This window comes from Pseudorca crassidens, chromosome 10 (genome assembly GCF_039906515.1).
Source record: "Pseudorca crassidens isolate mPseCra1 chromosome 10, mPseCra1.hap1, whole genome shotgun sequence".
NCBI lineage: Eukaryota > Metazoa > Chordata > Mammalia > Artiodactyla > Delphinidae > Pseudorca > Pseudorca crassidens.
In genome coordinates, this window is record NC_090305.1 from 85,615,044 (window position 1) to 85,642,619 (window position 27,576).

At 40.8% G+C, this 27,576-nt stretch overlaps 1 protein-coding gene across 6 annotated transcripts in view; it reads left to right on the forward strand.

Annotated features, from left to right (window-relative positions):
- TAFA1 (TAFA chemokine like family member 1) overlaps positions 1 to 27,576 on the forward strand; it is a 770,352-nt gene that overhangs the window by 660,433 nt on the left and 82,343 nt on the right. For 5 of the 6 annotated variants that reach the window (XM_067755143.1, XM_067755139.1, XM_067755140.1 and 2 more), the window contains one exon: positions 2,333 to 2,473. In XM_067755143.1, the coding sequence (XP_067611244.1) occupies positions 2,333 to 2,473 (141 nt within the window). The remainder of the gene's footprint in view (positions 1 to 2,332; positions 2,474 to 27,576) is intronic. The other variant, XM_067755144.1, reaches the window with a different exon arrangement.

The following is a 27,576-nucleotide window of genomic DNA, read 5'->3' on the forward strand; positions in this document are numbered from 1 at the left end:
ATAGATTGAAAGGTTAAATTTCTCTGATTGACTAGGGTTGGGTCAGTCACAAGTCTAAACCTTGGGAATCAGGAGATTTGGGTATGACAGCGCCATTCAGACTTTCTAAATGGCAAGGTCCTGTGGTCCTCTGAGACCTGGTTCTGGGCTCCGCATTGGTGTATCTGAGCAGCAGGTGTAATTGGAGCCATAGTTCAACTTGTCAAGACCAGATGAGCTTGTTATTTAGAGCAACACCTCTGGCTTCCAGGGTGCAAATCCATCATCCGTGAGCCTGAGGAGGATGTGGTCTGGGGTCATTGACTTTATTTACAAGGTTTTAATGAAAATGGAGCACTTGTCAATTCCTAGTCCCTTTGCAGAGGAATGGCAGTATGGGTGCCAGGGTGGGACTGGGGAAAGAACATACATATGGGGTCAGAGGATCTGAATTCTGGTCCGGATGCTGCCAGGTACTTGCTAAGTGAAACGTGAGCAAATGTTTAAGCTGCTCTGGATCTCAGTTGCCTCCTCTGTAAAAGGTAATCATAAGCTCATTGGGCTTTCGAGAGCATAGAGTAAATTGAAGGTTTATACGGTATCTACCATGATGTCAGTTACACAGTAAAGAGTCAATAAATGGTTAACTCCTGTAATACTTTTATTATCACCATTAGTTTTATGGCTAGGTCACTTGGCTGCTTTAAGTCTGCATCCTCACTAAAAAATACAGGTAACAATCGTCCTATTTCTATCTTTGAACAACTTTGCAATTTAAATGAAATATGTACTAAAAGCACTTTTGAAATTCTCATAACGATACGATGTTTAATGGAAGACAATACAACACCTGTCCTTGAGGAAATTACATTCCAGTGGGGAACACACAATAAGTACAATAAATAAATAAATTATATGCTGTATTTGAAAGTTACAGGTACCCTGGCAGTGGGGTGTGGGACGGGGCATGGTGAAGAGCAAAGTGAGGTCATGCGTGCTGGCTAAGGGAATTATGAGTTCAATAAGGTGGTCAAATGTGCCGCCGATAAAATAACATTTGGGAAAGATATGGAAGAGGTGAGAATAAGCCAGAGATCCACTAGAAGACTGTCCTAGGTGGTACCTAGTTCAGCTTGTCGAGACTATTCTTCAGAGCAACGCTCAAAAGGGATCACGCCTGCCATGTTCAGCCAGTAGCCTGCAAGGAGACCAGTGCCCCAGGATAGGATGGTGTTGGGTTTAAATTCTTCCCTCCCTCCTGTCTTCCCTCCCTCTGCTCCTTTTTTACAATGTTTCCTAAGTGCTCACCATGTACAGGCTGGATACACATCCCTTCTAGTAATTTGTGGACAGTGGTTGCTTCATAAATGCTTGAGGAATTACTGCCAACTGAATCCTAAATGCCAAGGATCCTAAATGTTATGGGTCCATTCTTGTCAAATGAAAAACATCCTTCCTGAATGCAAAACTTGATGTTAGGAAAGTTGATTCCTGGTTTCTGATAACTTGGAGTATCTTTTGTGTCCCTGGAGAACTGGCTTAGCTGGTATCCTGCGGTCTGGAAAGATCCAGCTGAATCTCAGTGACATTTGACACACCCGGGAGAGCACCTGTTAAGAACCTAGCAGACAGTGGCACACCCTAAGTTGCCACTAAATTCTGACAAATGCATGGCTGACCTGTAACGATGAAGTGAAGCCGTATGCCTTGTTCTGTAATTTGAGATTCCATCTAAAGCACATGACGATGTTCTCCAGTGACTCTTTCTATCCCTCTTGGGTGAGATCTGGACTGGGGAAATGACTGCACAACTAGATTTTCTATTCATCCCGCTTGAGAGGAGCAGGTGCTGGGAAGGAGAGCTCATTTCTGGGCAGTTTTCTTGCCACTGCAGGTTCTGTATCACTGGAGTGTCTGTCGCTTATCATTAGTAGGAGTACAGAGAATTCTAAATGCAAAGATAACACAGGGGTGAGCTCCCCAAATGTAATGCATTTAAATGTGGTAACATCTTCATTTTGTGTTAGCTCCAGGCATTCACTACTCCGCTGCCTCTCCGTACGTACAGCCAGGAAGTGTTGCCTCTTGAGGGCTCTTCATTGGTGCTCTTTGTTGCATTTAAAGAGTACTGCTGTGATGCTTGTCTTCTCCAAGATGAGACATCCCTTGTACATAATCTTGTATGCATGTATATGTACATGTTATGGGAGAGAATCCCACAGTAACTGTACCTCATAGAAACTCTTCCTTTTATTTCTCTCACTTTCCCCAACCCCTTCGCACATACCCTCACATGCCTGAATGCCCACTGAATTATTTCTAATCAGTGTCCTGATTCTTTCTCTCTTGCCAGAAGGAGGGACATGTGAAGTGATCGCTGCGCACAGATGTTGTAATAAGAACCGCATTGAGGAGCGATCGCAAACAGTCAAGTGTTCCTGTCTACCTGGGAAAGTGGCTGGAACGACAAGAAACCGACCTTCCTGTGTCGATGGTAAGTAGCTGGCTTTACACCTCTCTCTAGGAGTTCATCTGCTTCGTTACTGTGCATAATATATATGTTTTGTTTCATCTAAATATGGTTCAGGATAATGAAGAAGGTGCATCCAAAGTGCTGCAAAGTTAGACAAATGCCAGCCCTCTACATAGAGTTTGAATTCTTGTTTCTCTGGCTTTGGCATTTTCAAATAGCTGTTGGTTGACCATTGTGTAGAGAAGATAAGGTAAAGGAATCTTTTCAAGTCTATAATTTTGAGGGTCCAACTCATCTGGGAATTGATTTTGGGTCGAGGTTATGTATGATTATGATGATGATGATAATGGTAGTGAAAAAATAATACCTAACATTCATTCAACACATATTTAGTGAGCATTTACTATGTGCCAGGCACTGCTCTAGGGGTTCACATACATTCATGAACAGATAGAAGTGCCCTGAGAGTTCACCATGTACCAAACCCTGTCCTAAACATTTCTCATGCATTATTTTATTTACTCATCCCAACATCCCCATCTTTGTTATCTATTGCTATGTAACAATTTATGCCCTCCCCCCAAAAGTTAGCAGCTGTAAACGGCAAACGTTGTCTCACAGTTTCCATGGATTAGGAATTTAGCTTAGCTGGATGGTTCTGGCTTAGGGTCCCTTCCGTGGTTACTGTCAAGATCTGAAGGCTTGACTGATGCTGGAGGGTGGTTTTAAAATGGCCCGTTCACAGAACTGTTGGCAGCTGGCCTCTGTGCCCTGCCACATGGACCTCTCCAAAGGGGCTGGGTGTCCTCACAACATGGCAGCAGCTTTCCCCAGAGTGAGTGACCCAGGAGAACAATGTAGAAGCCACAGTGACCTTTTCTTTTATGATAGAGGCTCAGAAGTTATCCTTCATTGTTTTCACAATATCACATTGGTTATATAAGTCAACCCTATCTGTTCAGCATGGGAGTGGATGAAAAGGGCTTGAAAACCTGGAGACGGGGACCCCTGGGGCAGATACACTTTCCCTCCCATTTTAAACATGAAGGAAACTGAGGCTTAGAAGGGTTAATCACTATTCCATTGGTCCCATGATTGATAAGTTGTAGCTGTACTAACTCTTGAGACGAAAGTAACTGACTCTAATACCAAGTCTTGACCACCATCTTTAAACAATTTTATATGCCTGTCAAACAGAGAGTCCAAAGTTCAAAGCGATCACAGATGTCTTTCCCCATCTTTATCTTTCATAATTTTAGAGCCAAATGTGAGCTGATCTTCAAATTCTTCGTAAGAAAATCAGGACTCAGAGAAGTGACTCACTTGCTCAGGTCACAAAGCAGGAATTAGAACCTAAATCTCTTGCCTTAGGGTCCATGATCCTACCTCTAGATATAGAGGGGGAAGGACACCTTCTAGATTGACTCATGTATTTTCATTATGAAGTATGAGGTGGTTAGAAAGGAAACACACACAAGCTAGACCAAGAAAGGAGAAATTTTATTTTTTTAAGAAAATAGAGGAATCCTGGGAAACCCAGTTACAGGAAATTCAGCCAAACTTCATAGGATTCATAAACTATTTAGGCAGCTGCCATTCTTGTTTTCTTTGTTTTTGTTCTTTCTTTCCCTCATTCTCCTCTCTGTAGACAGGTTCCCTCTTAAAGGGTTTTAACTTTTGCTCTCCCACAACTTAGGGATTTGTGTGAAGCTTTTATTTCTGTGGTACCAACTCTGATCTCACTCAGCATCATGGTATAGCCCAAGTATACTCGCCTCCTGTGTCTTAAATGCCTTCTCCAAAAAGACTGAATGTGATTGACACAGCTTGGGTCATCTGTCGATCTTTGCCCAATCAGCCACACCTAGAGGGACAAGCTCATAGGGTACTCTGAACCATGGGAAGGTCACGCTGTTTTTAAAATGATGTGAAAAATCCAGGTTTAAGAATACACTGTGTTTTTTTAAGGAACCTCCATACTGTTCTCCACAGTGGCTGTATCAATTTACATTCCCACCAACAGTGCAAGAGGGTTCCCTTTTCTCCACACCCTCTCCAGCATTTATGGTTTCTAGATTTTTTGATGATGGCCATTCTGACCGGTGTGAGATGATATCTCATTGTAGTTTTGATTTGCATTTCTCTAATGATTAGTGATGTTGAGCATTCTTTCATGTGTTTGTTGGCAGTCTGTATATCTTCTTTGGAGAAATTCTACCAATAGAACTACCATATGACCCAGCAATCCCACTACTGGGCATATACCCTGAGAAAACCATAATTCAAAAAGAGCCATGTACCAAAATGTTCATTGCAGCTCTATTTACAATAGCCCAGAGATGGAAACAACCTAAGTGTCCATCATCGGATGAATGGATAAAGAAGATGTGGCACATATATACAATGGAATATTACTCAGCCATAAAAAGAAATGAAATTGAGCTATTTGTAATGAGGTGGATAGACCTAGAGTCTGTCATACAGAGTGAAGTAAGTCAGAAAGAGAGAGACAAATACCGTATGCTAACACACATATATGGAATTTAAGGGAAAAAATGTCATGAAGAACCTAGGGGTAAGACAGGAATAAAGACACAGACCTACTAGAGAATGGACTTGAGGATACGGGGAGGGGGAAGGGTAAGCTGTGACAAAGCGAGAGAGCGGCATGGACATATATATACTACCAAACGTAAGGTAGATAGCTAGTGGGAAGCAGCCGCATAGCACAGGGAGATCAGCTTGGTGCTTTGTGACCATCTAGAGGGGTGGGATAGGGAGGGTGGGAGGGAGGGAGATGCAAGAGGGCAGAGATATGGGAACATATGTATATATATAACTGATTCATTTTGTTGTAAAGCAGAAACTAACACACCATTGTGAAGCAATTATACTCCAATAAAGATGTTAAAAAAGAAATACACTGTGATCAGTGGTTCTCAATCAGGCCAATTCTCAGGGGCCATTTGGTATAGACATTAGTGTTTGCGACTAGAGGGGTGCTCCTGGTGTCAGGTGTGTAGAAGCCAGGGAAGCTGCTAACCATCCTACAATGCACAGGACAGCTCCCTCAACAGAGTATTTATCCCTCCCCCAGTGTCAGTGGAGCTGAGGTTGAGAAACTTGCACCATGATAATTTACTTATTCTAGATCACAGTCAGCACAGTAAAGCACCTCTACTGCAGGAAAGGCAGGCAGCTAGACTAGAAAAGCCATTGCATCCTCTTACAGGAAGCAACTCTTGGCCCTAGAAGCCAATAAACATTATAAAACCATGATGATTTCTCCTAGTCTCTGCCGAAGAAAGCATTGAGCCTGTTAACTAGAAATCTCCATTTCGTTTCCAGTTCATTTCTATCACTAATGATCTAGAAATAGAATTGCCTTCAGGATTTGGGTGGAAGACACAAAGGCAATGCATTGTCTGTGCTGGCAGAGGGGAAAATGGCATTTGGCTGTAAGTTTCTGTGAGAGGTGAAGCCACATAGTGGTAACATTCTGTCTCTCAGGACACGTTTGGTTGACTTTGGACACTCTGAGCCCTTTGGTGTAGTAGGTTTAGGCTATTAGTGTCTGTCTTCTGAGCAAAATTCCATGAAGTATAGAGTATTCTGTCGTCTTATGGTGATTGTTTATAATTTCCATAGCATTCTACTCCTCCAGAATCTTGGAATCCATTGGCACGTGTGGGAAAAGTCTATGTGTTACTTCGATCAAAACTCTTTTTATGGCCTAGATCTCTACATGCAAATTAAATATGAAGTGGGTATATAAATTAACAATTCCAGTGTAGTTATTAAGACCACGAACTGTGAGATTAGGCAGACATGAGTGGAATCCCAGCTGTACCAGTTACTAATAGAATGACCTTGGGCAAGTCACATTTGCTTCCTAACCTGTTTCCTCATCTGTAAGACGGGAATGAGAATTGCTTCTGCTTCATGGGGTTGTGGTGAGAACTAAGGAAATCATGTGTATAATGTGCTTTGCATAATGTCTGGTTCTCCTCAAGTGCTCGCTAAATGATGGTATCAATTCCTATCTTACTAATAATTGTGGGTAATGCTTAGAAACAGACATTATTTTATGAAGTTTTGTTTCATACGAATTCAATACAGTGGCATTTTAGCCACTATCTTTTGTGGGAGCTGCTTCAAACTATTTACCCTGGATATCATTAATGATGGTAAGTCTTCTTCAGGAATGTATGTTCATTATAGGAATTTTGAAGAATACAGAAGTACATCCATACATTAAAGTCACCCATAATATTACTGCTCAGAGATTATCGTCGCTTTGTAAGAAAATAAGTATATGTTCTTTGAGGTTTAACCCATCATTAAAGAGAAACTCACAAAGTACGTATTTTATTGAACTACAGTGTTATAGTACTATCTGATCAACAGCTTGTTCCCTTTAATATGAACATTTTCCAGCTTAATACATACTCTTAAAGAACATTATTGTTAATAACTACACAGGATTTCGGGGGGTGGATACACCACCATTTATCTAACTCTTGCCTCCACTTTGGCACATTTATGATGTATCATGCATTTCCCTTCCTCATTTTAAGAATGGATAGAAACCAGTTTCTACCTGTGACAGCAGTTGACCATCCATATATCACGTTTGTCCTAAACATATTCTGTTCTACATAGTGCATTTCCCATGGTAAGTGTTCCAGTTGCTGTTATTTGGTTTTCTCTGAAATGGCAGGTCAGGTGCCTTTTTATAGTGTTTCCGAAAACAGAGGCACAGCTGGATTTTTTAAAAAGCTTATATTGGATTGTTTTAAGATTCACAATCTGAGAGCAGATTGTTTTAAATGGAACATAAATTTTGCGGTATCATCTTAGCAACTTATTCAAAAGTATAATACATGATATTTGGAGAAGTTTTTAAGGAGTGGACTTTTAGTGGAAAAGTGATCCTCTGTCGCCTAGTAGCTGAAAATACCAAGGAAACATACTCAACAACTTAAATTTTGGCATAGTCATTTGCAGATATTTTAGAAAGCACTATACTGTTGGATGTGTGCGTAGCGCTACTCTGAGGGAATATAGGTTGTTACACTAGAATTCACATGATGTTGTGTTTTATTAATTTCTATAACCCAAAATAGATGGGAGACACCTTACTCAATATCTTTGGTTGAGACCAACTAAAAATATAATGTACAGTCTTTTTGTAATCTCCAATTACTTTCCAGGGACTAAATTTAAAATAAAATAGTCACACACAAGAAGATGATGACTCAAACGTAATTGTTTATTTAAGGGAAGAATTTTTCCAAGCAGATGATGTAATGAAAATGAATTTCTAGGGGGCTTGTGAAATTATATTTTATTATTCTAATTGATCTGTAGTGGCATAAAAAGAGTATCAGTGTCAAAGTTTTAAAAATAATTGAATATAAACAGTAATAATAATGATAACAATAATAAAAATAATGGCTAACATTTTCTTGAAGGCTTACCATGTACCACTTTTCCAAGTCCTTCAAGTTTGTATATTCATTTCATTCTAACCCCAACCTCATAAGGTGTAGCCTTCTATTATTTCCATTTTACTCGCCAGGAAACTGAGGCACAGAGATTGGCTGTAAGATTGCTCGAAATCTGATAGCCAGTAGTGGCAGAGCCAAAAGATCCTCCTGGGCTGTCTGACTCCAAGGCGCCCATTTCTCAAACACAGGCAAACAAGGATCTAACATAAACACGAGTTATATTCTAAAGGCTTTCTTGCCAGATGCCAAAATATCTGGGTGAGAAGAGAAAGTGCGGCCATGTGGATACTTGCGGAAACATTCAGTACTTTGGGCAATACCTGCCCCTTCCCTTTCTGTGTCTTAGAGATGGTTGCTTGATTTCCCTTCCTAAGGTCATTGTCATTGAGCAATTAGAAACATTTTTGTAAATAATGGTTTCAGTTTTGGAGAAAGATTGAAGTGTCATTGTTTAAGGCATGAGGGGGTAAAATGTTTGATGGGGAAATTTTCATGCATTTTTCTCTATTTAGGATTTTATTCTCATGTACTGTATGTATATATCCAACTTAGACAAATACGTGAAAACAAAATCACTACAACTACTGTTTAGTAGAGGAGGTCTTAATTCACTGTGGATTTTTAGCATCAATCTAATTAAGAAAAATCTCCATGATAAGTTGATAGGCCTTCCCTTCTCATTCAGTGTAACTTGTGACTCTTTCTGTGACGGGTTGCTGGCAAGTATTACCTGGTATTCTTGTCTACTTAGACTGGATTACCAGCCGGAGAGAGCAGCAGGAAGAGACCAGCTCACATCACAAAACTTTCTAAGTTTGATAGATACGGAAATCCCAGATTATTTTGTTTTTAACCATCAGTGTACAGTTAATATAATGAAAAAGGCATCATACTCCTGGCTATTTCCGTGAAGAACCCCCCCCCCCCCACAATCTATCAGGATATTTTGTTCCTGACTTATCATGACTTAGTTTCCAAGACAAGAGCAAAAGAGACGAGGAAAGATACGCAGAACTCAGACCCAGGAAAACAAACAGAAGAACAGGGAAGGAGACCCACAGTCAGTGAGATAGAGGGATGCAAAAAAGGAGCATGGGAAAGAGAAACCAGAGAGAAAGGGATAAAAGAGAGAGAAGACAATGGACTCTTAGAAGGAATATTAAAACACCTACCCGTAAAATGACTTCATTCATTTTTCCAAACAACTTGTTTGTATTCAGTCTCACAGCGTATAACTAATTTTAACAAAATAAAGGGTATTTCATAGATTGACACTTTTTTTTCAAGTTGCATTATTTGAGATTCCAGTACCAGAATCTTTACAAAAATTGCTTCTGAAGGTTGCTCCTTTGGAAAATACATAATAAAATTTTCTTGACCGCGTACAATTGTATTCCCTAGAGACAGTCATGATAGAGAAAAAGGTCTGAGAATTGAAGGAAATTCAAAATTCAGCAACAGTTTTCTGTAGAATAGCATGAAGTATGTATGAGAAATATTGCATATAATAGGCCCTTCTTAGCCTTCTAAAATAGGATAGCATATTAAAGGCTCTGAGAAGTTCTGCAGACAAGAAACTTATAGAACTTTAGTCCGGTATTTCCCAAACATTTTTGATCACAGAGGCTTCTCCTATGTAACACTTATTCATAGCCTGCAGACCCAGTGTTCCATGAAATGGACTTCAGGCCAAGCTGGTATTAGACTCTATGGACTGTGTTTTTGTTTTTGTTTCCAGGAAAGCTTTTTAGGTCTTCCAAGACCAACTGATAATTCCTTTGCCCATAGCTCAGTGTTTTTCCTAAGACTGGCTGACCAAACACTGCACAACAGGTCCTGGTAGTTATGAGATTTATAATATTTCAGGGACACGTCAGGCTCAACTGCAGTTCGGAAATCATCTAGAGACCTTCCAGAGAAATATAGTATGGAAAAGTTTAAGCCCTTATTTTTATTCACACATATTAACATTTTAGGGGACAGGGAAGATGACCTATTTTGGTTCTGCCGTTTGTTACTTGTCGTCCACACGTAATAAAAGAACAAAATAACGAATTGCTGTAGTGGATTAGGGCCACATGCCACAGTAGCTGTCTATGTATGGTTCCTTCATTACTGTCTCTGTTTAAAACTTGCCTTATTCTTTCAAGGCAGACTCTGGCTTGTTTAATAGACAGGAGGCTGAGCTCAACTGGTTTCATCATGAGGCATTGCTGAAAGGAGATTTTACTGTTCTTGTTACAGGAAGGTCTTTGATGGCATCATTAGTAAAATTGTGATATTTTTAGGCACAATTTCTGAATTTTATGTAAATTTTCTTTTGCTCCCCTACTTGGCACCTCTTCCTGCCCAGGTATGTAAGGGATCCAAGTGTATATTAGTAAGTGGAATGAGAGGAAGGGTGTATAAGAACTGACAAAGCTTTTTAGACTGTCTAATAAAAGGGCTGTCTCTCTGTTTGTTCCTTGTCAGGATAAAGAGAGTGGGAATTCAGTCTTCAGATATTCCCATACCTCTAGGAGTGGGTGTCCCTTTTTCTTTTAGTTTCAGGCAGTAAGTTCCAACTGACAGCCCACTGGCAGAAACTACCATCAGACCTATTCCTTAGGTTGGCAGAGTCATGTAAAAATTGACTTTGCTTTCTCTTTGATGGGACACTCCAGTTTCCCACAGGCCTCACCACTCCCTATTGCACACCTGGCTCTGGCACATTGAGGTCAATTACCTGATCCCTGAAGACAGTGGAATGTATGGTTTCTGGCTCACAGAGTCATCTTCCTACTCTTCTCAAGTTAATAAGCAAATTAATTTGTTGGAAAAAATTTGCTCTTTGATGTAAAAGTAATAACCTCATGTAAATGCAAATACATGTATCCAAAAACAGCAAAGAAAGGATCAAAATTAGAGTAATCCTCCCTCTCCTCCCCTTTCCTGCTAATCCTCTCGCACCTTAATCGCCAGAGGGAACTGTCGTTACCAGACTTCTGTGCATCCTTACAGATAATATCTATGCACAAGCAGGCCTATGAGTACACAACATATAAAACTCAATAAATCAAAATGCTGTCACAGTATAAGAAAAAGGTCTTAACCTATATTTTTTAGCATGAGAAAGTATCTTGAATACTTCACTCTTTCAGTAAAAGAATGGCTGGTAAACATGGAAAAAGCACTCAACATCACTCAAGTGAAGAAATGTAAATTAAACCCTGAAATGTAATGTTTCATCAGTCAAATATATGCAGAGATGAAAAGTTTAGTAATACCCAGTATTAAGGAGAGAGGAGAGGAAAATTACGTATATATCATACTCAGTGATAAATGGCGTACAAACTCAATTAGTTAGCCACTTTTCTTTATTTCGTTCAGCAAAAGGGAAGAAGATAAATAGGAAATTTTGTAATGAGACTGGATGTTTGGGGAGCATAATAGAAATCGCATGCATTACAACTCCTTACAGTGATTTTATTTAACTATAGTTCTTAGACATAATTCACAACAGGATTTCCTCAACAGGATTGGGTCATGAATCCAGACATCATCTAAGAAATCTTCTAAGGATTTTGATGTCCTTTCCAGGAGGAAAACCTAATATGAAAGTATATTTAGTGCAAATACTTGGACCTAAATATAGTCAGTCCCGTTGTAAAGCCCATCTTTGTAACCACTTGAGAAATACAAAACTCTCTGCGCAAACATTTGTCACGGCATGTATGGTGTGTGTGTGTGTAATTATCGTGTAGCACATCCCAAATCTTTGTCAGTTATCTAGTTGGAATGTACTTGGTTACACAGAATTCCAAATTCATCAACAAGAAAATTTCCCTAACACAGCTCCAAAGTCATTGATTTCCATTTATCTACAAAGAGCTCAGGTGTTTTCAAAGACCTGTTCTTGTCTGGTATGAGAGCACCTTTGATCAATTCTTGTTTATTTTCAAAAGGGGGAAAAAATGTTCTAAATCTGAGTCAGCTCCTCATCCCTCTAGCTGGGCTTCAGCCTAGATAAGGCAAGATTTCAGGGTCCTGTGTCACTAATGTGCTGTCCATATGAAGAACGAGCAAGGCTCGTGAGCTATTTCACACTTCTAGGAAAATCTATAGCCCTGTCCTTCTGCAATAGCACTGGAAGCTGCTGAGGGTATCAGTCCATTTCTATGTGGAAGGTTCTGATAACTTCACCTAAGGAAGTGGTAAAACTCATGTCCCCTTCTGAGGCTCATGGAGAAATTTATGCAGATGAGTACTATTTTGAAAAATTAATAATGTATTCTTCCATCCTCTCAAGCTCCTTGAATTTTTGAGGGCCTACTCCCAGCCCAAACAGCAAGATATAATTTACCCACTGACCAGAGAATAGAGGCCCAAATAATACTTAGTGTTTAAGTTCAAAAGTCATTCAGAAACTCAGGTAGAAAATTGAAGGATTAGGATTTTTTTTGCCCCCAAACTAATATGGATGCCATGAGCCCAGGGAGGGAGAAAAGAAGGACCACGTGAGTAGGAGAAATGTGGTCCACTGGAGCAAAGGCTATCTGTCACTACTGCCAGAGAGATGTGTTACCCCCTATGGACCCATCTCTCCAGCTGCCAGCCGGGAAAGCACTTTACACAATAGCTCAACACACTCTTCATATCCTTTTGGTTGCCTTCCAGTGGAGACGATCCACGAATAGCAGCTAACATGTTGCACACTGACAGTGCAACAGGAGTCATAACCACCAGTGTCCTAAGGCCTCCTTAGCCTTCCACCCTGCATAGGTGAACCCCAAGAAGTGATAAAAGGAACCTAGGGTCCTTAATTGGCGGGGTGGATTTAGAAAGGAAATTCCAGACACCAACTACACAAGACCAGATGGAGTCAAGATCTCCAGCTGAGCTAGGACAGAAAATTCTCCCCTTCCCCAGTGCATCTATTTTATTTATAATCCCTGATACTAGTTGGTGTTTTCATCATTGCTTCATTTAAAAGACTTAATGGTAAACTTTAATGGATTCAAATTCAACGTCAGCTAATATTACTTAGGCTGGTATGATTGGGTGGTTAAACAGACACTCGTTCGAAGAAAGATCACATTTCTTCAGATTTAGAATGGCGTGCTAGCACCAGCTCAGAAGTGATCATTCATGATCTCCTTTGGTGCCTACACACTAATATTGCTTTATGCTGGGTACCTGTTCTCATCAACCCTCTCAATAGTGTCTCAAGTGAAAAAGGAAGTTATGATAATATACTGGGGTCACCATATGCAAGAGCAGAGAGTGAACAGTAGGAGTCCTCAAGACAGCTAAAACTGTATGTGATCATCGTAGCGTTTGCGGATGGTTTTCACCTTTCATCTTGGGCTCTTTCTGGATATCATTTTCATTCTCTTTAATCTGCAAATTAGAGAGGTTAAGTCCATCCATGTCAGCTGGCAATGGTCTTGTCAACTATATGGGACACTAGTTATAGTACTAGTTTAAAACTGATAATTGTACTAGTTTGTAATTATTGAGTCCTTACTATGTGCCAGACCCTGTGTATTACATGTATTACTTTATGTAATTCTCACAACAGCAGCCTTATCATACAGGTACTATTATTATCCCCATTTTATAGAGGAAGAACCTAGTACCTTAGAGAAGTTAAATCATTTCTTCCAAGGCATGGTAGCAGGAGATCTGAGACCCCCAATGAAGAACTGCTAGAAATGATGGATAGGAAATAGCATCAAAAACACAGAAAAAGTTCAGAGTACCTCCCATTTCTTGTATTCCCTTCCTTGGAGAATGATACCATCATGCAGGCATGCTAGACTCTTACTTAAGCGTCCTTTCCAACATACACACCATCATCATTCACATCCCATATATTTCAAATCCATCATTTTGTTACCATTTCCTAATTTTAGTAATGCCACAGTGTAGACTCTTCTCTTGACCCTAATTAATCCCTCTGATTAAAATGTGCCCTCAGCACTCCTTCCCTACCCCATCTGACTCCAACTTCATTAACCAAGTTATATCACCAACTCCAGAGGTCCTCCCTTAAACCACTGCACCCAAAACTAATAGATGCCTTCCTCTGCATCCCTGGCATATCCCGTATAATATTTATCATAATCTACCATAATGTATTATAATCTTCTGTTGACTTGTGATCTTCTCTACTAGAGAGACTCGCATATTCATTCAGCAGTTCTTTTCAGAGCATTGACTATGTGCCAGGAATTATGCCAAACACTTGGTCACGTAATGATGAACAGTTAATCCCTTGCTCTCACGGAAACTCCAGTCCAGCAGGGGAGACAGACCTTACTCTAATCATACGTCAGATTGTTCAAGTAGAAACTACATGTTCTGAAGCAAAGGAATTCAGTTCTCAGAGAGGATGTGATAATAAAGAATCTAAAGCAGACTGGGAAGCTGAAAATTCTGGGAAGAAGTGACAAGAGGTCTGAGATGTGAGGTGTGACTTAAGCTACTTGGGTGAAGAGCATTCCAAGAGAACAGCATGGGCAAAAGCCTTGGGTTTTGATCAAGAACTTGAGAAAACCACTGTGGTTTTCTCAAAGAACAATGAGATCATGTGCCAGAAGAGGCTGAAAACACAGGCAGGGGCCAAACAATAGTGTTGTAATTGAGCTGTGTATCTCCAGTTCCTAGTTTAGTTCTTGAAACTGAGATGTGCTAATCAAATACTTCAAGAAGGCAGCAGTGCAGGAATCTGCTGGGGGAAGTTGGAGAGTAAGTCAACCAGGAATTTGGTGAATGAGGAGACAGCCTTGAGAGCCCTCTACTTAAACAGAAATCTCCCTATGCGGTGCCTGACAACAGATTTCAAAACCTATATACTGACACTGCAGGCAATACCAATGCAAAGCAAATCACATTGCCTTTTTGATATCACCGCCTTCCACACATGCTGTTATCCGCATCGTTGATGTCATCTGAATGTCTCACAATCTCTCTACACTCAGCCATTCACACTGCTGCAAAGAAGGCTCATGACCACCCCCAAATCAAACAAGCAAAACTTTCTGGTAGAAATTTTGTCACTGCTTCTCAATTCTACTGTCTGACTTTAGAAAATATTTTAACTACTAGGTTCATTATGCCCTAATAATGGGCTAAAGGGTAAAGGGCTGATAATTTGAGATGTATTTAAACATGGTGGAGAACTACAGGCTCATGTCAGTTTATTTTCTTCCTGATTAATCTGTATGTTCTTTGACTCTAGTTCATTTCATTATGAATTGACAATGTCATGTTCTATGTAGCAAAAAAGAAAAAAACTCCCATAACACATATACCCCACGATGCCTGACCAGCCATTCCTGAAGTCTGGGGTTGTGTGTAAAATTCAAATCGGTATGCGAGCATTATTTGAGCCTACTTTGTAAAGAAGAAGCTAATGGAAAAATGGTTGTTGCTCACATTACCATGTCCTGCTCCCTTCAAAATCCTCAAGCACATGAGGTTGAGAAGCAATATAATAAAGCCACAACCACACTATAAAAATTCTCTACTATACTAACAGCGCTTACAGAAAAAGGATAACAATGGCTACAGGAACTGAAAGTTGTGGAGCGCTATGTGTCAGGTACCCCTCTGAGAACGTTACCAGCTTTTTTACATCTAAGCTTTATGACAGTGCGTGAGGTGGGTACTGTGATGATTATCCCCATTTTACTGTTAGGGAAATTGAGGCTCAAAATGAGCAGAGGCTTGCTGAAGGTCACACAGCTAACCAGATTGGAGAGACAGGGTTCAATCTAGGAAGTCTGTTAGAAGCGTCCATGTAAGACGTTAAGATGGGATTCGTTCCCGATAGACAAATGGACATTTCTAAGGCAATGTGGAATCACTGTACCTTGGAGCACATATAGACCTGGATTTCAAACCTGGTTTTGCCACTAATTAGTCACATGTCCTTCAGCATGTTATTCCCCTGGAACTGTAGTTTCCTCATCTGTAAAAAGGAAATGAAAAGGATGTGATGTCAAAGAGTCTATGGGAATATTAAATGAGATAATTCATATAGAACTTTTGATCCAAGGTGGAATTACTCAATACACTCAATTATTCCGATGCTGACTGACAGAACTTTGGTATGTCTTTCTGAGTTAATACCATTTGTCTAAAACCTGTCGTTTTTGAGGATGTCATCTTGCAGGATCTATAGAATTCAAAAGAACAGTGTCTAATACTACCTCATGTCTAAACCAAAAATGGCCCAGGAAAATGCCCACATCAGAAGATTTCCACAGACACTGACTCATCCTCTTTGATGCTGAGCATCAGAGACAGAGTGACCAATAGGACATGGTCCTTGCTTAAATGATTATGAGATCTAGGGGAGATGACAGGAAATGGATGATTTCAAAACTGTGTGACAAGGATTAACCCAGATGATTGAGAGCAGGGGTGAGGGCGTTAACCCACGGTAGGGGAGGGCTCTGGATGGCTTCCCAGCAGAATTAACATCCAAACTGAGACCTAGGTATCCAGGGAGGATAATACAGTAAAATGTTCAAGGCAGAAGGAACAGTATACGTAAAAGTCTGGAGTCAACAAGGGGCTTGATGAAGCCAAGGAACTGAAAGACATTCAGTGTGCCTGGGGAGAGAAGAGCATGGGATAGGTCTGGAAGAGGTGAGACCAGAGCAGTCCTTAGGGTGAGCTCATGCAGCACCCTGGTAACCACGTTGAGGCATTGGAACTCTGTCCAAGAGTGATGGAGCCTGGCACTAAAGGATGTTGTGCCAGTAAGTGACATGATTAGATTTTCTTAGAGTTTATCACTACCTAGCAAAGGAATTAAAGATATTGCTTCTACTATAACTGCTTTTCATTGTACTTAGACTTATATTTCTAAGCAATAGAGAGAATACACCCAAGAAATGCCAGAAAAGATGCAGGTCAATTCCGATATTTAAGTCAATGCTCAGTCGGCAAAGGTATATCAGATTTGCTGACAAAACTCAGAGTGAAGATGCTGCAAGAGGATGTGCATCCCAGAGGAAACCCTAGCATCTAATTAGCCAGAAGACTGGAAAGCCCTGACTTGTGCGTATTCAAAAGGTCTAGGACAAGATTCCAAGGTTCTTCAGGAAAACTTTTGGTAATGAATCAGGATCACTGTGGCAAGGGGGGAGTTGATTCCACTAAGAGAGAAAAAGTGAGAAGCACACTGGGATTAAGATGTCTTCACCGGGGGAAGAGGAGATACTTCAGGCTAGGAGGATTGAAGAGTACAATGAATTCACCCAGGAGCACATTAGAATCACCCAGAGAGGTTCTGAAAAACATCAATGTCTTCACCAACATCTCTAGGTATTTTTATTTAATTGAGCTGGGGTGGGGCCTGGGTATTTGTATTTTTTGAGAGCTCCATGAGGGATACTAAAGTGTAAACCGAGTTGAGAACCAAATGTGGGCTGGTGAGGAAGGCGGTGTGAGTTGGAATTCAGCTCTTTCTGGAAATGAAATGATTGATATTTTGCTCTTTTAATTTTTCATGTGCAAACATTCCATAAAACATTAATGGTGGCTTAAATGGTTATATTCAACACAGCAAGATAAAGATAAAATGTAATACAGACATGAAAGGAATTTAACTCTTACCCCTCTGTCCTTAGTTGCCTCATCTGTAAAAGTGGGAAAAATAATAGCATCTCCCTGATAAGATCACTGCAAGAATTAAATGAGTTAACAAGTAAAGTGATTGACAAATACCTGGCAGATAAGTGCTGAATAAATGTAAGCTATTGTTCTTAACGCAGTCACAATTAACAGGAGAAACAGGACAGAGAGAAGGAAATCACAAGGCATGTTCCAAAGGACACAAATTAGCCTGGCTGATGCCTTGGGGAGTAACAGGACAAAAACATTTAGAAGGGCAAGTTGGGGCCAAATTGCTTTCTTGAGTTCCAGGCTAATGTTGAAATGTGAGCCAGTGTTCATTAATTGATCATCTAATAACATAGTCCCCAAATATGAGGCAAGCAGGTGTACATTGTACAAAATAGAATATGTTAAGGGATTGCTCAGAGTCCATTCCAAAACTTGGGCTCTGAGTTAAATTGAATGCAAATGTGGAACCAACAGATGTCTCTGTGAAAATTTGGGATTAAATCAACATAGAGCTTCAAAGATGAACAGCGAGTCACTGGATATCAGTAATCCTTGGTGCCCAGGGAGACAGATGCTCATCTTCCTGATACCTTGGCTCTCATTCACAGACAGCCAACTCCACTTCTGTTGTCCAGATTCAGCCCACTTTATTAGGAACCTCTAAATGGTGCTGAAAATTGTTTCTGCTCTTTCCCCTTTTCATGTATAAATATTCTGAAAAAGAGTAAAGGTGGGCTTCCCTGGTGGTGCAGTGGTTGAGAGTCCGCCTGCTGATGCAGGGAACATGGGTTCGTGCCCCGGTCCGGGAGGATCCCACATGCCGCGGAGCGGCTGGGCCCGTGAGCCATGGCCGCTGAGCCTGCGCATCCGGAGCCTGTGCTCCGCAATGGGAGAGGCCACAACAGTGAGAGGCCTGCGTACCGCAAAAAAAAAAAAAAAAAAAAAGAGTAAAGGTGACTTAGATGGATATACCCAACACAGCAGGGAGAGAGAAAATATAATGCAAACGTGAAAGAAGTCAGGCTGCAGGGAATATGAGGGTAGGAGACTTAAGAGGAGGCCTAGAGGGATGTGAAGATGCAGAGAGTAGGCCATAGGGACCTATAAATATGCCAGCAATGGGCTACAAATTGGCTTGAAGCCTTCTAACAGGAATTGCAAAGAAGGAAACAAGAGTGGTTGTAAGATTCAGAAGGTCCCCAGCTTAATCCAGGCAATTGCTTAAGAGAGAAATAGCTATTTCTGGAACAATGCTAGAGAGAACTCTCTCCAGGTTTAAATAACGAGGAAACTGCGTAAAACTGTCATAACGTCATCACATCCCAACATCCTAGTAGAGCGTGTGACACATAGTGGCTGTCAATACATATTTAGTGAATAAATGGAAGAGGAAAGAAAAGGGGGAGGGCACCTGTACCGTACATCACAGAATTCATGGGATGCTTTGCCAACAGTCCTCAGTGTGGGCTGAGGGCCTCCCACAAGTCAATAAATGTAATTCTAGAGATCATATGTGCAAAATAGCCCAGTGCAGGCATCTGTACTCAGCTGGGCTGGCTGAAACCAGAAATAGATTTTAGTGCCCAGAGGAGGGAATAGATTAAGTATCCCACAGACAATCTTTCCTAAAGACTTTCTCTCCACTGGGCATCTGCTAAGGGTTGAGGGGCAGTAATTCAATGTAGTACTCTTGATTCATGGGCATAACGTGGTGGGTGTTTACTTTTCACCTACATCACAACCTATTCATGTATACCTGAATGGCTATGGCTCCCCTCCAGGTAGTAGTTCAGAAGCTTCCATCCTTCCATATCGTGGCTCTGTGATGTATGGCTACTGGGGCATCCACATCAAGGGGCAGACAGGGAAGAAGGCCCACCTGTTTCTTCACCACCTTGGTCCAGACGGCCCACCTCACTTCTCCTCACATTGCGTTTGTGAATGGTCCCACCGTGTTGCAGGACAGCTGGAAAACAGGGTCCCTAGCAAGGCAGCCTCTTCCCAATCACATCCCTCCTCTATGAAATAAGGACAGGAGCTCTTGAAGGCGGCTAGCTGTGTCTTCCACAATACTTATGTCCAGCCACCCAATATCTCCCCATATACACAGCACACCCTTCCTCTCACCCAGAGAGACAGCCCAAAGTTCAGGGTCTCTAGGTCATGAGTAGTTTCTTCATCAGGTCTAAGTGAGACTCCTCTTATAGTCTGGCTTCCCAGAAACCATAACATGAGTGATCTATGCCTCAACACACCCCGCATACCAAATATATAGGTGTTGGAGCAGGGGCAGAATTAGTTTAAAAACTCCCTTTCAGAGGAGGAAAGAAAGGGGAAAAAACAGCAGTCACCATTTCCTAATAATCTGCAATCCTGCCCAGTAGGCATTGTCAGGACCCCTGCCCAGAGAATGTGGGAGGGTGTCCTGGTCCCTCTCCCTCCATGGCCCTGCCTCTGCCCTCCGGTAGGTTGTCCTTGTCCATCATCCTCCATGGCATCATCTGAAGGGAGTGGCAGGCAATGTGCCCTCCTTGGGACTCTGTAGCTTTTACAGCATACATCTTATTCATACTAATTTGGGAGCCCAAGAGTTTTTTTAAGCTCAACGGGCTAACCACTTTTTTTAAACCTGATCTTATTGTTGCTGAGGGCAACAGAGTTCCCTCAGACACTCAGAAGGCTCCTGATCTACTTTTTCCCCATAATGTCTACCCACCAGGGACCACTTCCAATGTTATTTCCTAGAAACAATTCTCAAATCTGCTTTATTTTTTTGCTCTCTCACCCTCCTGTGACACACACTATTTCCACTCACATGCCATTGGCTGAGAGTAGTCACATGACCCTTCCTAAATGAAGGGAGCCTGGGAAATGTAGTCCTCATCTGGGCTTTTCAGTAACAGTGCTACACCATGGAAGAGAGTAGAAATCTTCAATGAAGAGCTGATCTTTGAACCATATGTCTCTAAGAATAATTGCAGGAATACGAATATTCTGCTATGTACATGTAATATAAAATGCTACTGTTGCTAGCTCTTCTTTTAAGTAAGATGAATCTGGGTTCAAGTCCCACCTTTACCATTTGCAATCCCTAAAACTTAAGCATTGCTCCAGCTCTTCTGAATATCATATATTTTATTTTTATTTTATTTTTATTTATTTATTTATTTATTTATTGGTAGTACGCGGGCCTCTCACTGTTGTGGCCCCTCCCGTTGCGGAGCACAGGCTCCAGACGCGCAGGCTCAGCAGCCACGGCTCACGGGCCCAGCCACTCCGCGGCATGTGGGATCTTCCCGGACCGGGGCACGAACCCATGTCCCCTGCATCGGCAGGCGGACTCTCAACCACTGCGCCACCAGGGAAGCCCTGGATATCATATATTTTACAAGGTTGTTTTATTGAATAATGTATTTTAAAAATCTATTTATCTAATGAATAAGTGTCCAGTAATTTTAAATGACTCGGACATTATCTTGATAATTATAGTCACTATCTGTGTTTATTTTTGTAGTAACCCAATGATAACTAAATCAGACTCTGACATGCTCACATTTACATCTTTAAGGCATTTCAGACTTTATAAACTTTGCATTTTGAGCGTTTTATTTCCTTTACTGCAAAACTAACGGATTTACTAAGACACTTGCTCAGCAGGTTATGTACAATACATGGTGTATTTCTGCCCTTTTTAATTTTGCATTTTGTGAAAGTGATATCAACCATTACAGCCCTGTTGGAGGAAAATCTTCTGACTGTAGACCAAACAGTATATAATTTGATCCAAATTTGTGTGGTGGTAAGATGTGCACCTTTGTAGAATTTAGCACTGAAGGATTATCCGCTTTACAAGATAATTGTTTTAATCAGTCAACAAATGAACAAATGACCTGTGCAATGAAGTATGGGCAAACTAATTTTCTCTGAGGAATTCTCCATGGATAATTTATATTGAACAAATATATAAATACTGATGTAGTTACAGACATAAAAATTAGCATTCAGCATGAACATTTTTTGAAATGAATTCTAGCTGTCAACTAGGTAAGAGGGAATTCTATTTGGATCAGACATGTGGTCCCCTAGGCTAAAGCAGTGGTTCTCATGCATCAGAACCACCTAGAAGGCTTCTTAAAACAGAGTGTTGGACCTCATCTTCAAGGTGTCTGATTCTGTATATCTAGGCTCAGAAATATGCATTTCTAAAACATCTTCTAGTGATGTTGCTGCTGCTGCTCTTGAGATCCCTCTGTGAGAACCACTAGCCTGAAGCCAATGTCAGCAGACTACTTCTTGCACCCCCAGTCTTACCCATATTTGTTTTTGTAAATAAAACTTTATTGGAACACAGCCAGTCTCATTTGTTTATGCATTGTCCACGTGGGGCTGTTTTTACACTATAATGGCAGAGATGAATAGTCGCAACAGAGACCATACGGCCTGCAAAACCAAAAACATTGAATATCTCTTCCTTTGCAGAATGTTTGCAGACCCCTGGCTAAAGAATAGGGAAGTGAGTGTAGAAGATGGCAAGAGACCTGGCCCCTTTCTTTTCCTTTAAGTTCCCTTTATTGCCTTGAGCCAGTAATTCACTATGAGCTCTCCAGCAGCACAGTCAATTATAAGGACAAATTATTTATATATGCCTGTCATTAAGGAGTGAAAATTGAAGGGAATTGAATTATACACTTCAGTACCCAATTTCTACTAAATGGATAGAAGACTGACATCTCAAAAGAATCACAAAGTCAGCTTTGATCTCAAACCTTTCACTCCTGGAAGAGACGCAGTGGTTAGCTTTCCCTCCCGAGATGATGAAGGGACTCCGTCAATGTCACGAATGGTTCACTGCCATGCCCAGTTAATTAGACACATTCTCACCTGCAGCTGAAACACAAGAAGTACAACAAGGTGTCCGTTGGACAGAACCAGGTAACCTGACAGTTACTACTGGATGAGATCATCTTCGGTGGCATGGAGTAGTCAAAAGGGAGAGATGTTTCATTGTGGTGACTTCCTAGCTTTTGATCACCATACTTCGGGACATCAAATAATCTGCTGATTGCATTTTTGAGTTTGTCCAGCAGTAAACGTTGAGGAATCAGATTCTGTTTGATGGTGTTAAGTCATCTGCTCTCACCATTTGGATAAGAAACCTTAAGAGAATCTTTATGGTACTGGAATGATGTCCCATACTTTGAAAGTGAGGAGTAGGAAAGGAAACTATCGATAACATTTGTTGAATATCCCTAAATATGCCATGTACTATTCCTGTATTTATGCCTATCACCTCCAACACACATCACGGCAGCCTCGTGACATTTGTAGCATATTCTATTCCTTAGAAAGGAAAACCTAGCCTTAGATTGATAAATGGACTTCCTCAAGTTCACCCACTAGTGAATGCCAGAGCAGGCTTGAACTGTGGTCTGACAACCACCATACTACTGGCTGATCTGCTCTGCCCACTGCAAATTTCCCAACCCTGAATTTTCCGGATGTGGTCACTAGATTCATCCACAGTGTGTCACTGTTTCTGGATCCACTTGTTCCACTAGTGAGCCTCTTGTCTACTCTATAGAAATGCCTGGCCCCAGGCACCTGGGACCATTTCCCCCAACCTCTCTAGTTTCTGGTTTGATCATTAACAAGCCCAAAGTTCATTTCAGAGATGTAGATAATAGGTAGATGAGTGTGGACGGTAGTTGAAAATTATAAAAGTGTATGTTTTCGTAGAGTCGTGTAACTCAAAAACATGGAGAAGTGCAGCCAGGCCCGTCAACACAATAATTCCAAGGCTGACAAATAATTTCCACCTCTTGAGTCACCTGTGGTCAGTTGTTCAAGGCGGATGCCATGCTGTATTGAGAAGGATTCTGAAACTATGTTCTGGCTTGGAAGGAAAGAGCGTATTAAATAGCAATCAGAAAAATCAGAAATGACACACAACTTGCCAGGTATGGGACTAAACACTTTAAACATATTAACTTGGTTAATCTTGAAACAATCCCATAAAATAGGTACACATGAGAGAACTAAATCACCAAGGTTAAATGATTTGCCCAATCTACAGATTCAGTGGTAGTCAGTAGCAGAGCTGGGCTGTGAGCCCAGGGAGTCTGCTGCAGAGTCTGTGGAGTGTGTGATCATTTCTGCCAGAGGGAGCAGTAGGGTGTGCACCCCTGGGGTACCCTCCTATTAAAGGGACAATGTATGAAGGAGAATTTGCTCATCTGCTTTGTACCATGGAGCCCTTCTCAGAATAATGTTTTAAATGCATAAAACAAAACACATGGAGCAACTAAGGAAGTCATATATATTAACATGCAGTTGTTAAAATATTTTTAGAAGTAAATCTGTGAGAGAGTAACATACATGCTCCTTCATTCATGCGATAAGTTACAGGATCCATCAGTGAATCTAAAAGCAGCCATTATTCCAAAGCAGTTTGGAATGATGAAGAGCATAAGTGATATTGTAAAGAATCTCTAACAACTGTGCTATGATATGAAAATCTTTGTGACTCCATTTGTGACAGAGTCACAGGCTGCTGATTCTAGTGTGGTTTGTTGCCTTCTTAGATAGTTGAAGGAGGTGCTAAATTTCAGATAAAGGTTAATGAAAGTGAAGATGTCATTTTTTTCCCACTTAAGGTCACAGACCCTCTAAATTCTAGCCACTGAAACGCTGAACTACATTAAGAGTAGCTCTGATGTTATAAAAGGAAAACTGAATAGGAAAGGCAGGAGAAGTAGGATTTAGTAACTTCTTTGTAATTGTGTCACCTGGATAAGTCTCCTAACCTCTCTGAGTTTTCATTTTCTCACTGTAAAATGGGAATAGACCTCTCTTATGGGACTGATGCAAAGAAAAAAATAACATACTTGGAAATGACTATGAGGTGTAAAACCCTTTATTAATTCTAAGGGATCTTGATTATTACTTGAGGAGCAACTATAAGGTGGTATAAAATGTGATTTGCCTGTTACTCAGCTTTCATTCTTACTGTTTAAAACAATGTTTTATTGGCTGCCTACTGTGTGTCCACATTGGGATAGGTTTCATGCTAAAGTACAAACGAATAAGATAGGTTACTGCCTTCAAGGAGGTTGGAGTCTACTGTGGGAAATACAGTCACATCACCATAAAATAGTGAAGGAAGTGCAGTGAGATGGAAATGCACAGAGAAGAGGCAGGGAAGGCTTCCTGTAGGAGGTGATACCCCAAGCCTTAGGTTGAATAGAAGTTAGGCGATAAAAGAGGTATTGACGTTACTGTTAGAGGGGACAGCATAGCAAGTAGCACAGAAGTAAGATATGAGCTTATGAATGCGGGAAATGAGACTCATTTTGCCATTGCCAGAGCGTAAATTTCTAAGGAGAGAGATTTTTGAGAGATTAAGAGGGGAGAGGTTGAGGTCAGAACATGGGCGTTCTTACCCCATGGTAAGTCCAAGGATCTTGGACTGTATTCCATAGGGGATGGAACACCGTCATGTTTTCTGAGCAAGTGATTTACCTGATCAAATTTATGTTTTAGGAAGAGACTGCAAATTGGTTGCAAATCTGGAGAAATCTAGTTTACGTATGTGTTTGGCCTATATATTGAATTTTTAAAATTCTTCCTATATTTGAAAATCAGGAGACTACACTCCTTCCAAAAACCAGAAAGATCCCACATCCCTGAGTTCCTGTTCCATACGGCATCTGTTGGCCTTAGCTGACTAGTGACTGTCACATTTGGACTGCACGTGGGCTCTCCAGGTGGCATCAAGGCACCTCTTTGTATCCTTGCCAGCACTGAGCCCAAATAAGTGAGGCCATTTATCATCAGGCTTATTGCATCTTTTTCCTATAGCAAAGAAATATTTCTCCATACTCACATCTGTGTCAAAAGTGGGAAAGGGAAAAATAGATCAAGAGGACCATGTGCTTCAAGAAAAATGGGAGAGACAGTATTTCCTTTCTTATAGTAGCATGCTTTACTCATTCACAGCACCTGCCTTTCAGATCGACATTTGAGTTTGCAGCCCGTCTTGCCAAAGCCAGCATGGACTGAGGGACTCATGGAAGATGGATTTTATGAAACAAACCTGGAGGCAGGTAGAACAGTTGGCTGATTGCTAGGATGCAGACAAGGAATGATAAGAGTGAGAGTTAAAACTATGGTGCTGAAGTTGGAAAGGAGAGGTGGATTCATAATATCCACAGGTGATATAATCACAGAGTTCATGATTCATTGGCTCTGAGGGTAAGAGAAGAAAAGGATGATTTCTCTGGTTTCTACTTTGTGCATGGAGGCTGGTGGTGGTTCAATCAAGTAACGGAATAAGAAAGAAAAGGCAGATTTAGGGTGAAGAAGATGAGATCCATTTTGGACAGGTTGAGTTGGAGGTAAATTGGAAGTATCAATTTCAGTAGAAAGTTGGGTGCATGAGCATGAAATAAGAGGCGAGATCTGGGTTAAGAGTTTGGCTTTAACTAGTCAGCAGCAGTTAGTTGGTGGGTGAAGCCTTAGGAATGAATTCCGTCAATCAGGGGAAGCCTGAGGTTCAAGAATGGCTCATGTGCAGATGCCCAGGAAACAGCACATTTAAGGAGTGTATCCCACAAAATAGACCCAGAAAAAGAACAAACAAACAAGAATGAAAAGAATCTAGATATGAGGGTATTACAGAGGCCAAGGAAGTAGATTTTTAAGGAGTGTCAAGTGCAATAAGAAGTGAAGTTGGTCCATTCGTTTTGGAAATTTGGAGTTCATTGTTAATCTTAGTGAAAGCAATTACAGTGGCAGTATAAGGACAATGCCAGATACCAATAATAATTACACAGCACTTACTACATGGCTGGCAGAATCCTAAGTGCTTTACATTTTAACTCATTTAAAACCATAACCTTATGAGGTGCTATGATTATCCCCTTGTTAGAGTGAGGAAACTGAGGGACAGAGATGTTATGTAATTTTTCCAAGGAAACAGCAAGTAAGTGGTGGAGCCAAAGTTTCAAACTCAGGCAGTCTAACTCCAGAGCCCAGGCTCTCGATTTCACTCTTATTAGACTATCTTTTTATACCACAGCAGATAGTAAATAGGATGACTCAGTTTATACCTGTTGTCCCGACATCCTATCCAAGAAGCAGCACTCTCCAGATTGAGATGCTAAATTATATCTGGTAACTCCACTCATGAAATGAATGGGTAGTCAGGAAATGAGTGTTGTGAGCCTTGACAGTTCTTTGAACCACACTGCATCACATTTCATAAGCTCTCAAGAAACATTTGTTAAACCAATGCATGAGAAATGTTGGTTACAAGAGGAGAAGAGAAATTGGTACCTAGAATGGTAAAGATTTGAACGTATTAATAAGATTTAAAGGAAGTTGCCAGGAAAGGAGAAACTTGTGAGCATACACCAGAAAGTAAGTGACTGATTCAGTGATGTCTCAAAGGGATAAAGGCATGGTGATAAAGGTACTGCTACGTCACAAAGAAAATAAAGGCTATTAGACCTTTATCCCTGAATTCATATCCCTGTCATTTTCTCTCTCCATCTATACATTCATCTGTAAATTCAAAACATATTTATTGAGTACTTACTATGTTCTAAGCATGGAGGGGTTGGCTGTGAAAAAAAAGGAGGTAAAACTCAATCTCTGAAACAGGGAAAACAGAGGTACACAGGTATACACAGGTATAAAGACATGTAAAGACAGAGGATAGAAAGCTGACAAAGACTATACTGATGAATTAGACTCTTTCCATGAGACAGGGGTGGGAGCCATGTGCCAAGAGAGAACTGGGTGAGTTTGAGAAGAGAGGGGGAGATTTGGAATAGTCAATGACCCACTGCAAAATGACATGGAGAATTGGCTAATAAGTAAAAGGGATAAAGAGAAGTTCTGATGGCCTGGGGTTGCAGGCCAAATATTTTATGGTGAAAAGATGAGTGTAATACTGTTTCTGCATCAAGGTTTTTCTGGACACGTGTGATGGTAGGT